The 15114-nt window shown below is 33.6% G+C and overlaps 1 protein-coding gene across 2 annotated transcripts in view; it reads left to right on the forward strand.

The window, feature by feature from the left end:
* The first annotated feature begins 7397 nt into the window (after positions 1 to 7397).
* Positions 7398 to 15114, forward strand: part of LOC119633014 (cytosol aminopeptidase-like) — a 185165-nt gene continuing 177448 nt past the window's right edge. For both annotated transcript variants that reach the window (XM_038026205.1, XM_038026206.1), the window contains exon 1: positions 7398 to 11149. In XM_038026205.1, coding sequence (XP_037882133.1) covers positions 7546 to 9201 — 1656 coding nt within the window. In that variant the 5' untranslated portion in view covers positions 7398 to 7545 and the 3' untranslated portion in view covers positions 9202 to 11149. The remainder of the gene's footprint in view (positions 11150 to 15114) is intronic.

Here is a 15114-nt window from a genome sequence, read left to right on the forward strand (position 1 = left end):
AGCTCTAAAGTTCTCATGGTTGCGCAAGGGTTCATCTTAAGTGAGCTGAAACTTTTTGTTTAATTTTAAATATTTTTAAAATTTTTGAATAGCAAACTAACAAGAGATTTGCTCTACTTTAATAGTCAAATAGAATTGACTGACAGTTTCGTAGTTGAAAATCGATTCATTGTTCAAAATGGAAAAAAAAGGCAAAAAAAGCCACATTCGGCTGTGGTCGAATATTTTATACTCACCATCCTTATCTTGGTCTACTTAGTTACATTGGAACTTGTTTTACGAAAACAATGGAATTTCTCTGCTCTATGAAGCTGAACTGGACATATTTAGTTTCTGTGCAGGAAATGCAGAATAGATGCAGAATAAATGTGGAAATTTTCATCGGCGGAAATCGTTTGTATTTTTGGTCAACTTTCAGTATCAACGTACGATCATGAGAACGGTCAGCACAAGTAGACCTGTAGACGAATAGACAGATATGAAATCCGACACTTATCAAGATCATGTCTACTTTATAAAGTACGTAAAGTTTCCTTTCGCTTGTTGCAAAAGTTGTGACAAAATGAGTATACCGAATATACTCAGGCCGGCGGATATAAAAAGAGAAAAGCCAGAGAATTAGCAAAATCGAAAATCTGTGTATTTTTTTTTCCTTTTCCTTTTTGTTTTGTTTTTTTGTTTTTTTTTGAAAACATGTTAAAAAAGCTTAAAGACTTGCAAGTGAACTAAGCTAATCCCCCTTTGTTTTCTTTGCTTATCAATCGAGAGATTGTTGCAAACATTTCCGATATAGCGACATAGTGACATATAAATGCCTTAAAAAAGTTGAAACTCTGGTTGAACGGACATGTTTTGATAACGTTTGAAAAATTGACTAAAAATTTTAACATGAAAACCGGAAAATGCATTTTAAGAGTAAACATATGCGAACGCTGTTTAAGAATATAAGCAAATATTTACTTGAAAATATCATATATTTATATATTATTGAACGAATAACACACTGGTCATTAATTTCCAGGACTGGCGCATAGGTATGTCGCCTTCAACGAGCAATTGCTCAGGAGATGGCGCTTATACTTTCAACAAGGCGACGGTCAGAAACGAGTAAGACAAGGGAGATAAGGAGTAGCGGCAGCCTACCGCGTACATGCCCAATTGACACGGGAAATGTTATGCCTTCAACTTTTACAAACTTCAATCATAATCATTTGTGTAGGGGTTAGATATAGTCTTGGTAAACCTATATATTATTTTCAAAAAGAAAAAAAGTCAGAATTGAAAAAATACCTCCCAGCGCTGTGTTGTTGAGTGGTATTAGGGCAACTTCTAATAGTAAGAAACAAAAGGAAATCATTGGTTGTTAGCGCATTGTAAACGAGTTCAATGAATGAGGAAGGAAGACCAAGTGGAATGACTGCGCTGGAAAACATAAGAAAATTTGTGAAAACGCAACGTTGCCAGAGGTATGGAGAAATTGCAAAGATATCGAGAGGCATTATATTCGCTACCTTGAAGGATCGCGCGTTGGCCGCGATAACATTGTTTTCTAATTCCGAAGCCTATTTTGAACATCTTCACAAATCATTCTATAATCTTTACGTAGTCCGGGGACTTGTTGATCGTTATACTATAATTGGAAATTTATTACAGGTTTTTAAAATAAAATTTTATAAATATGTTTCATAATTGCATTTAATGGGAATTTTTCATCGCGAAAACTACATTTCCGGCGAAAGTCTTTTAATCGATTTTTCTTTCCGATATTTACTGTTATGATGACGTCATCAGAAAATTAAATGGGTTTATTTATCTTTAATGTTATATGAATAAAGGAAACGCAACATATTCAATATCATTCTAATTAAATTGTAACTTTTATTGCACCATTGCTGCTGCTACTGCATGAAATTGTAGGTTGTTTTGTTTTGTGCCACAAAAAACCCATAAAAATTCTACATGCATGTCAAAGTTATACGGTGCGAATAAAATATTAAAATATTTAGTTTGATTGCATTTGTGTCTAAATATTGATCATAATTAATGAATGTTCGACACGATACGCAATGACGCGTATTGTTTTAACAAAAATACTTTCAATGAAAATGCTGTGTAATGGGGGTGTAACAACAATAAACTAACCTATAATTTCCGTGTCCGTGGACACATAAGCTATTTTAAATTTCAAAAGCCATTGGTGTGAAGTATGAAAAATAGGCCTACTGCCAACGTCAATCGCTTAAGTAAAGTAAGTTTTTCCTTTCTTTTCATTTAAATAATTTTTTAAATTCATTTTATCGATTCTGAGAAATGAAGACAACGTCCACATAATGTAAAAACTTCTTAAATAATTTAAGCAAGAAGAGTACATTCAAGAAACGTTTTACCTCTTCTTGGAAATGAAAAATTTCCATGTCAAGAAATAAAATAATATATATATATATATATCTCCATTTTAGATATTCCTAGGTCAAGCTAAAATATTTGAAAACTTCTAACAGCGCAATTGAACCAAATATGTAATTGAAACAAGTAGAACAACTATAGTGCCACGCAATTAAATACCTTACATGCCTTTGCTTAATACAGTTACTCACATAAGAACTAAGCCTTGTACTAGAGGTGGTCCGATTCGAACAGCGTTTTTACTAGCATTCGTCCATTGTCGGTGTACCAAATTAAATTAAAATATGTCGAATAACTAGACGGACAGACGGACAATTGCACGGACAGACAGATCTATTCAGAAAGTGACTCTAAGTTGGTTTTCCTAATAAAAAACGGTGCTATCAACGCAAACTAAATACAACCTAACCTTGTACCATTGTATTGTTCCAAATATATCAGCTGAACCTTGAAATAATTTTTCTCATTTATTTATTTGCTTTTGTAATCGTTTTTCTAAAAAAAAATTAAAAGAAAAGATGACTTGCTTTAATAAAGTCTTCCAGAGGTCTTAAGCCTCCTGCCTTCTGCCTCGATTGGCAAGGAAAAGTTTTTCTTCAAGTTTACAACGTCCGAAAGTGGGAGGTGCGAGAAAGTGAAAGGTGTACTGACAAATACTGTTGGCTGCTTTAACAACTTATTATTATTATTGTATATTATTATTTTATTTGACTTTTGCAAAAAAAACTTCTTTGAGGTGTATTTAATTTATCAGAGCATTTGCAACATCCAGAAGCAAGCGCTGCTAGTTGATCAGTATCGAATTCTGAATCGCTTTATTCATGGCCATCCATCTGGAGGGAAACAGGAACTTTGGAAGTGTTTGGGCGCAGATTAGTATAGCAAAACGGTAAAATCGTCTACAGTGCAACACTAGCTGAGACCACCTTTGCTACATTTTTTAGGATAAAGGAGATGCATACAAAAAATTCGAACATATATCGGAGTAGAATTTTCTTGTTTGTTTACCTTAACTTAATGTCAATATTTTCTTACGAATATTGCGTTGTAAAATTTAACATTTGATTGGACAAGTTGCAATAACAATCCGTTGCTATGTTTACTGCAGCTTATCGATGAAAATATTGCATAACTTTGCACGAAAATTTCTACAGAAGACACAAACAAAAGCATATTGTTGCTCAACTTGCCTATAGGCCCAAAGTATGAGATTTTTTTTGTATTAAGTGGCATATGACATTTAAGCCCACGTTCCTTGCGGGACGCATTCGTTGAAATCCGTGACATGTATAAAGCTTAATTACGTTTTCATCGTATAAACTTGGAATAATGAAAAAGCTTGATATGTCCTAAAGAATTACAAGAATTATCATCACGGGAAACTGCTTTCTCCATCTTCTGCACAGTATGAGAATAAAGTGAGAAAGGTCATGAAATGTTAGTAGCAGCTTCCAGCTTCATTATGATTAAACATCTAAATGAGTGCGAAAGTGTTTTGTTCTGTTGAAGTTATCCCAATGCCGAGTTAATTATTAGTTGTTCAATTCGTTTCGTGTAATCTGTAAAATGTGCAAACCACTTACGTAATTTTCTTCCTATGTCCTAACGCGATTAAAATCATTACCAGAGTTTTATTGTACTTATGTTGTGTCACAACAATGCTTCTTAACCTGTTATGTTTCCGAAATCGATGTGTGTTGGAATGTGCGGCTTGAAGCTGTTAAATAGAACTAATATATAATAATAAGCACAAATTATTGCTTTCTTAATTGTATGACATTAAACTTAAGCAATGTTAATTACAATTCGGTGGGTAGTTGGGTTCTCTTGCAGATAAATAAAATCAAATGAAACCAATTCATCGATTAGATCGATTGAAATGTAATCAAATTCACGGGAATCAGATTCTTAAATAAAATATTCTAAATTGAAGAGGTGCCCATCAGAAGCAGTCCGGCAGATTAAGAAATAATTGCAGAGACCATAAAAAACGTATAATTTTCTAATTTGTTCAGAATGTGTGCACAAAGCATTATAAGTGATCAACACACAACAAGTTTCCTAACACATTTTCTGCCCTGGTATATAATATATTTACTGAATGTATATGTGATACTTTTTTCTATATATATATATAAACTTTCTTCTATTTAGATATGATCAAAGTTGCAAGTCTTTTACGGTCGCTTTTCAAAGTGTGAATAGCAACCATAGACAACAAAAGAATTAAAGCCGGGAGAAAAAATCGTAAAAAAGTCAACTGTAATTGAAAATATGCTACAATGCAGGAAGAATCAATAAGAGAGAATTCTATTTCACGGTATTTGCGTGAAATTTAAATACTCATCAATTTGAAGCGCTTTCTCGAAATTATAAAAGCTTAGGACTGCTTCCGTTTTTAACTGATAGCCGTTGCTAGCGGCGGCACTAGAGCTGTTGCACTTATAAAGACTTTTATTGGAAGACACAGAATACAATAGACCTTTCAAGTCGCGGGACCGGGTTGCTTACGAACTGCACATTACCACGCCTGAAGACGCATTATCTGAGTGTTAATGGCTATTGAATTATAATGTCAAAGGACTCTTGATATTGCTGACGCATGGATTCCTTTGCAGAGTTTACGAGTCTTTGTCTTTTGCTTATAAGCAACAGTTCTATTAACTGTTTTAAAGGTGGTAATCATTCGCGTTCACCTGATCAACCTTAGATCGCACAAGTTAACAAAATTCATTATATCTTGGGCACGAAGGCATTTTCAGAAATATTCCATCTAAAGAAGAAACACAAAAAAAAAAAAAAAAAAATTAAGGAAAAAATATTTCTTTCTTTCTTTTTCATTTCTAAACATAGTTCATATTTAAACTACTTTACTGTTGATCCTGCCTTTCGCTATATTAATTATTAAGAGCAAGACGCCAAGTACCTGGCTTTAACCTATTACTACCGAACAGAATCCGCTTTGAATAGGACGTCTAAGGAAGAAAATCGACCTTTAACACTTTCATTTCGGCAAATGCGATAACTGTTGTGTGCGCTCTTTTTATCTAGATGTTCGTCTTGGAAGCTCGCAGAGTCTACTTAAACTTTCCCATGAGTGCATTTTATTGCTTAAAACGAGCGAGTAGCCTCGTTTACTTCCACATTAGAATCGAAAGCAATGCAGTAGTGCATTACATTTTTCCAAGCTTAAGCGTTTACGGAGAGCTTTCAACAGTGATGGCTGTCAGAAGAATGCGAAAGAAACTGCTACTGTGTTCAAACTTTAAACTTATGCCTTACAAGGTTTTTAGTATCGATTACAGTAACTTCTTGCAAACAACAACCGCCATTTGTACACTAGATTGCATGGTTCCGCGGTTACCTTCGTAGGAGAATTTTCTATATTATAATTACGCAAAGTGAAGGGAAACAGATAACTTAATTCTCTCTGCTCACTGATGATCATGCTTTAAAGGATGTGAAAAAGTGCACGGAAGTAGGGACATTTTGAATAGATTGGGATTGTTCTCCTGCTTTGATATGTTTTTAAATTGATAACTAAGCACTTGAAATTAGTATATAATTTAAAAACAATAATTTTTTTTCCTCCTACGCAATTTACAGTCGAAATTATCTCAAATAGTATATATTTTCTGCTTTCATCGCGTCAAGTTCTTTAAAATGTACACTGTGTGCGTGTGTTTTATATACACGAACTGTCCATGTATCTAGCTTTAATTATATGAAAAATGTTAAAATTTATTATTATTATTATTATTTTAATTTTAGACTAATGAATTGAATTCTTAGACTAAAAAAAGAGATATTGAGCACTAGCAACACAGGCTATCGGCTCTTTGTTTGTTTTTCGAACTTTTTAAATTTCATAATAATTTTTGTGTTGATTTGTTGATTGCCAGACTTCAATTTTTTCTTTGTGATTTTAACAATACGAGTTTGATAGATAAACCAGTTACACAAGATGTCTATCAAGATTCCCAAGTTGTACAAAATAATAATAAAAAAGGACAAGAAGTAGACGGTGTTGTACATCAGAATTGCATCGCGCGAATTAGCTTTCGCTAGATTCGCTGTGTATCTGGTTTCTAAGACTGGCAGAAGCTTTCTTCTGTTGTAACTTATGTACTAAATATTGCTACAAGTAATATTTGGGTCAATTAAAGTGTGAACATCAGCAAATGCTGACTAAGATTATACTAAAATTAAATTGGTATGTTGAGGTATGTTAAATATATCGCACATAATTGCCATTTGAATCGAATTTTTTTTTTTTTTTTTTTTTTTAATTTAATGAAGTTACCGACCGTTAGGTATTTCTATTCAAGCAAGTTGAGAAATTTGTTAAGGGAAAAGCTAGAGAAGGAAAAATTAACTTTCGTAAGCGTTACTAACGAAGGCAGCCTTTGTTTGCCGTATCGGGTCACAAGGGTAGAGAGAAAAGAAAATGGTTTTGTGCTAAGGTAATAATAAATATATAGAAGTTCTTCTAACTTCCGAAAGAAATCAAATATTTGTTCTTTATATATTTTTACAAATAAAGATAAATGAAATTGAAAAATAAATAAAAAGCAAATATTAATAAACACCCCCGCTTTACTTTACATAACCGAATATGAATTGTACAAATGAGACTATAATGCGTGTGTGTGCACAGACATTTTCTCTTATATATATGTGAGTGTGTGTGTGTTTTTATGCTTAATGCAATAACTTTAGCAAACAATATGGAACGAATCAATTATGAAGAAAAACAATGCATACAATAAGAACGATATCAAATACAATAGAACCCTTAATAATAAAGTATAAACAATTATTTAAATGATATCTAATATACACACACCGATGCATACAGCTTCGGTTTATATATAAAACTGTGTACATTTAATTTAAAAACATCTTCTCTCTCGATTTTGAATTTTCAATCAAAATTTTGAAAAGTTTCGTGTTTTAGACAATTTCAATTTAATATATATTTTGCTCTTATTGAGTTAGTTATAAAAATTAGATAAATTATTTTCTACAAATCCGTTTCGAAAAATAGGAAAAAAATCGCGATAATCTATTTTATAGATAATCATATATAATACATTGTACATATTGAGAAAAAGCTGCTTCGAACAGCATCAGCCCATTATGTCTCAAATGTTACGTTCATTGAACATGCTCGGATGCAGCACAAGAGTTTTTGAGCATACGCGTAATTATGCATCACAGCATCTTAATCAGATACTGCAATTGCAGCATACAGAAATTTGTGCTGATCCGCCTTCTCGCGCCTTAGTATTAGGCGTGTACGCGGATGAAACTGATAAAGGCGACTCAGGAATTTTGACGCAGGCGGCTTGGCGTTATAATCAGTCGCGGACGAATGGTCGCATGTTAGAAGTGTTGCGTATGTCCGGGCCAATGCCCAAACGAGGCGAGGCTAGACTACTATTCGCCATGGAGCCAGAAAAAGTTCCTTACTATTCGGCAGTAGCTGTAGTGGGCTTAGGTAGAGAATGTTTGGGTTATAATCCGTATGAGATAATTGACGAACAAAAGGAAGCCATTCGACGATCGGTAGCTCAGGCGTGCATGCAATTATCACGTTTAGAGACAGATAGAATTGATGTAGAGAATTGCGGGCACGCCGAATCGGCCGCGGAGGGTGCAGCTTTGGGCGTTTGGGCTTATCAAGAGTTGCGATCTCCGAAAGATCGTATCACCGTGCCCGCAATTGATTTGTACACAACCAAGGATGAGATATGCGATCTTGAAGGATGGCGCATTGGACTTCAGAAAGCTTCTGCACAAAATCTAACACGTCAATTACAGGAAATGCCTTCGAATATTTTGACACCTACAGCTTTTGCTCAAAATGTCGTTGAGGTCTTATGTAAATCGGGTGTAAATGTAGAGGTCAAAGTTGAGGGCTGGGCCGAGAGCCAAGTAATGAATGCCTTTTTGTCGGTGGGCAAAGCTTCATGTGAGCCACCAATTTTCTTGGAGCTCAGCTACTATGGCACGTCGTCCGAGCAGAGACCGATCGTATTGGTAGGTCAGGGCATAACCTACGATTGCGGTGGGCTATGCTTGAAACCTTACGAGAAATTAAAACTAATGCGTGGCGACATGACTGGAGCAGCCGTGGTTGTTGCAGCTTGCAGAGCTATAGCAGCTTTACGTTTACCGGTCAACATTAGAGGCCTTATACCACTTTGCGAAAATGTGATGGGCTGCAATTCATTTCGATCGGGGGATATTGTAAAATGCATGAATGGCAAACACATTAAAATTCAACGGACCGATTATGAAGACGTCTTAATACTAGCGGACGCTCTTTTATATGCTCAGAATTTCTGCCCAAAATGCATTGTCGATATCGGTACTGCGTCATGGTGTTTGAATCACACATTGGGAGAGGCCGCTTGCGCCATTTTTACTAACTCTGAAATTCTATGGCAGCAAATTAAACACGCTAGTATGCATACGGGCGATCGAGTTTGGCGAATGCCTTTGTGGGACTATTACAGAACGAATATGACTAGTGGCATGTCGACCGATGTCCAGAATTATGGTGTGGGTAGGGGTGGAAAACCGTGCAAAAGTGCCGCGTTTTTGAGAGAATTTGTACCCTGTGGTCAATGGATGCATATCGATGCGACCAATGTGATGACAACTAGGGGTAATACCTTTGAGTATTTACGGGCGGGAATGGCCGGTCGTCCGACACGCACGTTAATTGAATTCATCGCCCAAACCATATGCAAAGACACTGCCCCCAAATCCCCGAAAAAGGAGAACTAGCCAATGCTTGAGGTATCACCGCAAGAAGGCTATAATCTCTTATCCTCTCTCGTACTTCAATTTTCATTTCATTTTCTTTTCTTATTAAGTGACTTGAAAAGTTTTGGCCTAGGTGGAAGCGAATTTTCGAATTTGTAAATTTAATGTTTTTTTTCATAAAAATCCAATTGTGGCGTGTGCGAGCATGCAGTATCTGTTTTTTTTTTTACAAAAAAATCTATATTTTTGATGTAATTTTCAAATAAAGTCGGCTCAAATTTAATCAAAAGAAAATAAATATCTTCATTCATTTGCAAATCAGGCAAGGTGGCGAAGGGCCCTTTTGAGATGACCACAAGCGGATAAGGTGAAGATACTAACAGGCTACATACGAACGTTGGCTAATCGATTTTCCATATTACGAGCGTACTTTCTGCGCTAACAAGGGATTAAAACTAGTATGGACGAACTTTCGGTAGGGGATAGAAATGGGATGGAAATAAATTAAAGCGCTATGCTCTCCTGATAGTCCACAGCACTTCGACTCATTCAATCATTTACTCAACTTTTTCATAAAATATCGAAATACGTGTATCAGCATTATTCAGGTTTCAGCCAAAAAAAAAGAGTTTATTTTTTTTGATTGAATATCTGAAATTCCTTGTTCATCATCAGTTTAAGTATTGCAGATATTGTAAATAATATTATCATCTAATGAAGCTTGTTATTTTGAGAATAAAAAAAGTTATTACGAAGGTATGCGAAGACATCGCTCTATGTTCGCGACTGCCGAGTTGTTGCAAATAAGATAAATGGAGGCTTTGAATGCTTGTAAGCGTAATAGTAACAGTGTAACAGTAATGAAATATAACCGACCACTGTGTCACTACAAGGCAATCAAAGTTGAGCTTATTCTAAGTTATGAGTTGCATCAGTTGAAGATGTCGCGCCTTCAAATGTGCATAAAAAAAAGGGGTTAATCAAATTATCTTTGAATTGTGTGTCATTTCACTTTTCTCTTGTTGATTAACCTGGAAGCTGTCCGAATCTTTTCGTCTTTTTAACGATTACATTTGGTATTTGGAACGCGCGAAGTTGTTTTGGGATTTAAAAACCTTCTCCGAAGTTGTTGTCACTTTATCCTAGCATTCACACAGACAATAGCGATGGTTAAGGAGAAAAATAGTGTGCGATAAGCTGCAGATTGTCTTTATTTTTCTTTACATAAGCAAGGCACTTGCCTTTCAGGGACGAAGTAAATATGGGAGATCTCCTCGTTATCAAGCTCAGAAGCGCATTGTCTTGACATTTTGGATAAACTGAGCGTGAACAGTGAAGGAAGGATAAAATTGGAAATATTCCGCCAAGGGAGTAGAAACTCTCCATAACAAAGCATTATAAAGACAATAAAAATTAATTAAAGTTTTTTAAAATCGAAGCAATGAACCTAAGAGAATCCCTTTAGATAGACTGAAAGCAGATTTAATGGAATACAAGTAAAATCCATCAACGTGAAAGAAACTTCCTTTTATCTCTAATACAATATATCGGAGCAAAAATAAATCGAAGCCTTCTTAATTGAATTCTTTTCTTTTCTTTTTTTTGATTTTTAATTAGTTGCAAAAGTATATACATTGCGAGCCATATACTTCAAGTGGTAAAATGTATGAAATATTTTAGTTATATAGTCGTATATGTAAACAAAGATTTCCAACATTTGTGAAAATTTGAAAGTTAATAATAACTACAAGTGAGCGGAAGTTATAACAAAACAAGGAAACGGAAAATTTGTTGAAATATTTTATAAAAATCTAAATAAATAACTCTTCGAAAATAAAAATCCATGAAACGAAAACATAACAAAAACATAAAATATTAAAAATTTTCCTCCCAAAAGGCCCGAGAAGGAAAACAATAGAAGGAAATGAAATAATATTCAACACCGAAATCTTCATCAACAATATATTCTGTAAGTACTTTTTCTATTATTATTTTACGTTGAGATTGGTTATCTAACATCAAGTTATAAATGTGTGTGCACATAGGAGGGCAATTGCTATGAATATATATTTCTATAGAAATTGCTTTAGTGCTTTTTTCGTTTTTTATTATTTTTTTCTAAATAAGTTATTCTTCATAGCCAACAATGATTGATTTTTATACTATTTTCCACTCGAAAAAGTCCTGAAGGTAAGTTTTTATATTTGTGATCAAAGTATATATGTTATTTAAGTTTTAAGTTTGCTTTTCCTTTACAGAATACTTAGTTATTGAGATTCCGGTTAGATTCTATGTCATATTTCTGGTAGTAATAAATATCCGTTTATTACTGTTTGTCAAAAAAGTGAAAATCTTGAATCGATATACAAATCAATACATATATAAAAACAATTTCTATCTTGGCTTTGAAATATTTCAAGGGTTTTTAAAATGGCCTTAGGGAATAGCAACCTGTAAGTACGCGAGTAAATAAGAGAATTTTTTGCGAAAGCTGAAGAAATTTCTTCTTAAACTCAATAAACACTCAAACATGTCTATAATAAAAATTCTTTTTAATAAATTGTTTGGATTTTCGTAAATAAATTCTAGGAAACGATCAATAATTTCGAGATCTAAAAGAAGCTATCACCCTCTAAGAGTCATAGTAGACATTGATTTTTAATTCAAAATTATTATTTATTAAGATAAATGTAAAATTTAATTAAAAGAAAAACAAATACATTAGTAGGCCACGGCCCACCATTAAATATCGTCACACGAAGGAAAGTGGTCGAAAAAAAGCTACGCAGTTCAAACCAATATCAATAGAGTTCGTCCATTCTTTGGCTTAAAATCCAGACGTGTACCAAATTTCATTAAAATGTCTCAAAAATTACGACCTGTAGATTGAACACAAAAAAAGCAGATGGATAGGCGGACAAACAAGCTTAGATCAATTCAGAAAGTGAGTCTAAAGTGATAAATATAATGAATGGTGGGCTTACCATACCTCCTTCTGAGTATAGCATACGTCTGCACATACTTAATAGACCCTCGTCCCACAAGTGGTGTAGCATATAATGAACGCTACGACATCTAATACAAGGATGATTTTTCTATTGGTTAAATAGATGATAGACATTCAATGTTTGTCCATGGGCTGCTATTATCCGCTTACAATATCACTTTTGAAAGCTAATGTAGAACTGGAAACGCTAGCAAACTGGGTAATGAAACACGGAATGACGAAGCGATATTGAATTTTTCCCCTAAGACTTGTTCTCCTATTTTTACAAATATTTTGGAAAAACATTTGAATAAAACGTTTATGGAAACCGATTATAAAAACGAAACGTATCTTTAAACTTATATTACAAATAAGTGACTTCTTGCATAAGGCCGGAAAACTTGAATAAATTTTTCAAAGGAAGCTTGTTATAAAAAGCAATTGCATTTTTCTTTATTTATTAATTTTTGCATAGTTATAAATATGCATAAGGAACAGAACAAAAAAACAAAAAAAAAAAAGATAGAGAGAAAGGATAAAGAAAGCATTTTTAAGTTTTGCGAATTTAAATAGTAAAAAAAGCTTATGAACTCCTGACTTCTTGCCTAAGTCTAACGATTCTTACTTAAATTCAATTTTCATAAGATACCTAATGTCTTAATTCTTCCAAGGCTTTTTTTTTTTAGTCTTTATAACTAATTATCATTCAGTATTCTTTCTGTGATGTTGAGAACTTTTATTTTCTATTGTAAATGCTGATTGAAGGAAATTGAGTAGAATTTTGGATTCTCATCACTTTTAACAGTTTATCAGATATAATATTATTAACAAGAAACATTATGACCCTGGACTCTATAAAAGCTTCCTATGACTAGTCTCTTGCCTGACGCACAACGCATTCATCACGACGATTACAGACCATGGCAGTTGATATCCAGATGAAATATTCAGATAGATTTAGCAAATGCAGCGTGACCATAGTCGACCCCTAGCTTATCGCGCCGCGGAAGGCGATGTGACTACCTCACCCAGTTGGGCTGTTTTATGGGTGGCATTGTTGATGATCTTTCATCACTTCCTTCTCGCCATGTAAACCATGTTACGAATTTTAATAAAGATTCGAGAGGAGTTTTGGAACTGTTAAACATCGTTTAACTTTGGAACCTTTTATATATTATTGTACCAAAAATCATGAAAAATCGATCTAAGCTTGTCTGTTTGTCTTCCCCATTTTTATCATATCGGAGAGTCGGACCAAGGGAAATCAGAATTGGGTTATTAGCAATGAGTTGAATTACAAATGTTTTTACGAAAAATTATCTAGACATTACGAAGGCAACGAATAAATGAATAAATTTTTGTCCTTTAGCGTTAAATACTAAAAGTATTTTTATGTTTTTACGAAGAGAAAAGTTCCAAAAGGATCGAATATAGCTAAATAGTAAAATAAAAAAAAAAAAAAGGAGTACATTTCACTTAGAACCATTTACTAATTTCTTGGGGATATAATTTATGCATAAAAAATGAAAAATAAAAAAAAAAAAAAAAACAACAACACTTGGTGGTTAAGTAGAAATACTAAAAATGGAAAGCAAGCTTCGTTTTTGTTCTACTTTATAATGACAAAGAACAATGGAAATTGAAATGTCAAGAAAGTAAATTAAAAGTTGGAATATTACGATGGCTAAGTAGTTGTTGTTGAAAATTCTTATAATGTGTGAAATTTAAAGAATAAAATATCGTAACGACTTTTATGGAAAATGATTATACACAAAAAGTAAAGGGCTGACCTTTCAATACCCTACAGCACCTACGTCTAATACAGTTATTCATATAACAATTTTTGAAAGTAGGGGTTATGTGGCTGGTGGAGAAAGGGTAATTTGACACGAATCCATTTTCAATAGTACCCATTCTTGGATCAAAATCCGTCTATATATCATCAAAATATCTCAAATATCACGACCTATAAGGTGAACACAACAACGCAACAGACGTCAGAGACATAGACGAAAAGGCGGATAGACAGAGAGGCAGACAGACAATGAATTAAGTGAAGATCTATCTGACGTATGGCAGGATGTTCTTCACCCGCAGAAGCTTAGTACACTTTTGTCCCAAAAAAGGGGCAAAGTATAAAAGTTGAAATCATTTTTCAATCTGCCGCAAACTTTAGTAACAATTTTGTGTAGAGACTCTTTAGCTATTCGGCACGGAGTAGCCAGGAGAGGTAGTCCTTTAAATATCCCCCATCACACTTGCTTAGTAAAATGTTTCACTCATTTTCGTCAATCAATAAAAAATATCAGATTAATGTTGAAAACTTTTCCTAACAATCATTTCTTTACCTATCGTCTCTTAACTGAGTACCTAAACTTATGTAACAGCGTTACATATTACTGCTTGTTCAAGGTGATGTTGTGATTTGTTGAATCTTGCCAACAAAATTTTATCAATAAAATACGCAAAATATACGCGAAAATGTTGTCATTCCTATGTTGAAGTACAAAATGATTATATCGTTTTTATCTGTATATTTCTTCGCTTAATAGAATGTGTACGGCTGTTAAACTTATCAATCAATATTCTATAATATATCTCAAAGCTTTTCTCCTCGTTACTTAGTTTTTGTAGTGTAAGCAGTTAAATGCTTTTTTATGTTTTGAAAATCGCTTTCACTCCACCTCTTCATTTACATTAATTAGTGTAACTTTTTCACTTTTCAACCTCATAAATCTGCAATCAAATCAAAGCGAAATAAATGCATGCGGATTTACTTTTTAATTTTATGAATGGATTCGAAGAAAAAATCTACGGAATTTTTCAATTCAACAGACATGAGTTGAAAAAGTGTAAATATTAAATTTCTTATAAATAAAAAATGAAAAAAAAAAAATATTGTGATTAATGTTTCATTCAATATGTTCAACGTAATACAAATAATAGTA

Source organism: Glossina fuscipes, unplaced genomic scaffold, assembly GCF_014805625.2.
Source record: "Glossina fuscipes isolate IAEA_lab_2018 unplaced genomic scaffold, Yale_Gfus_2 2, whole genome shotgun sequence".
NCBI lineage: Eukaryota > Metazoa > Arthropoda > Insecta > Diptera > Glossinidae > Glossina > Glossina fuscipes.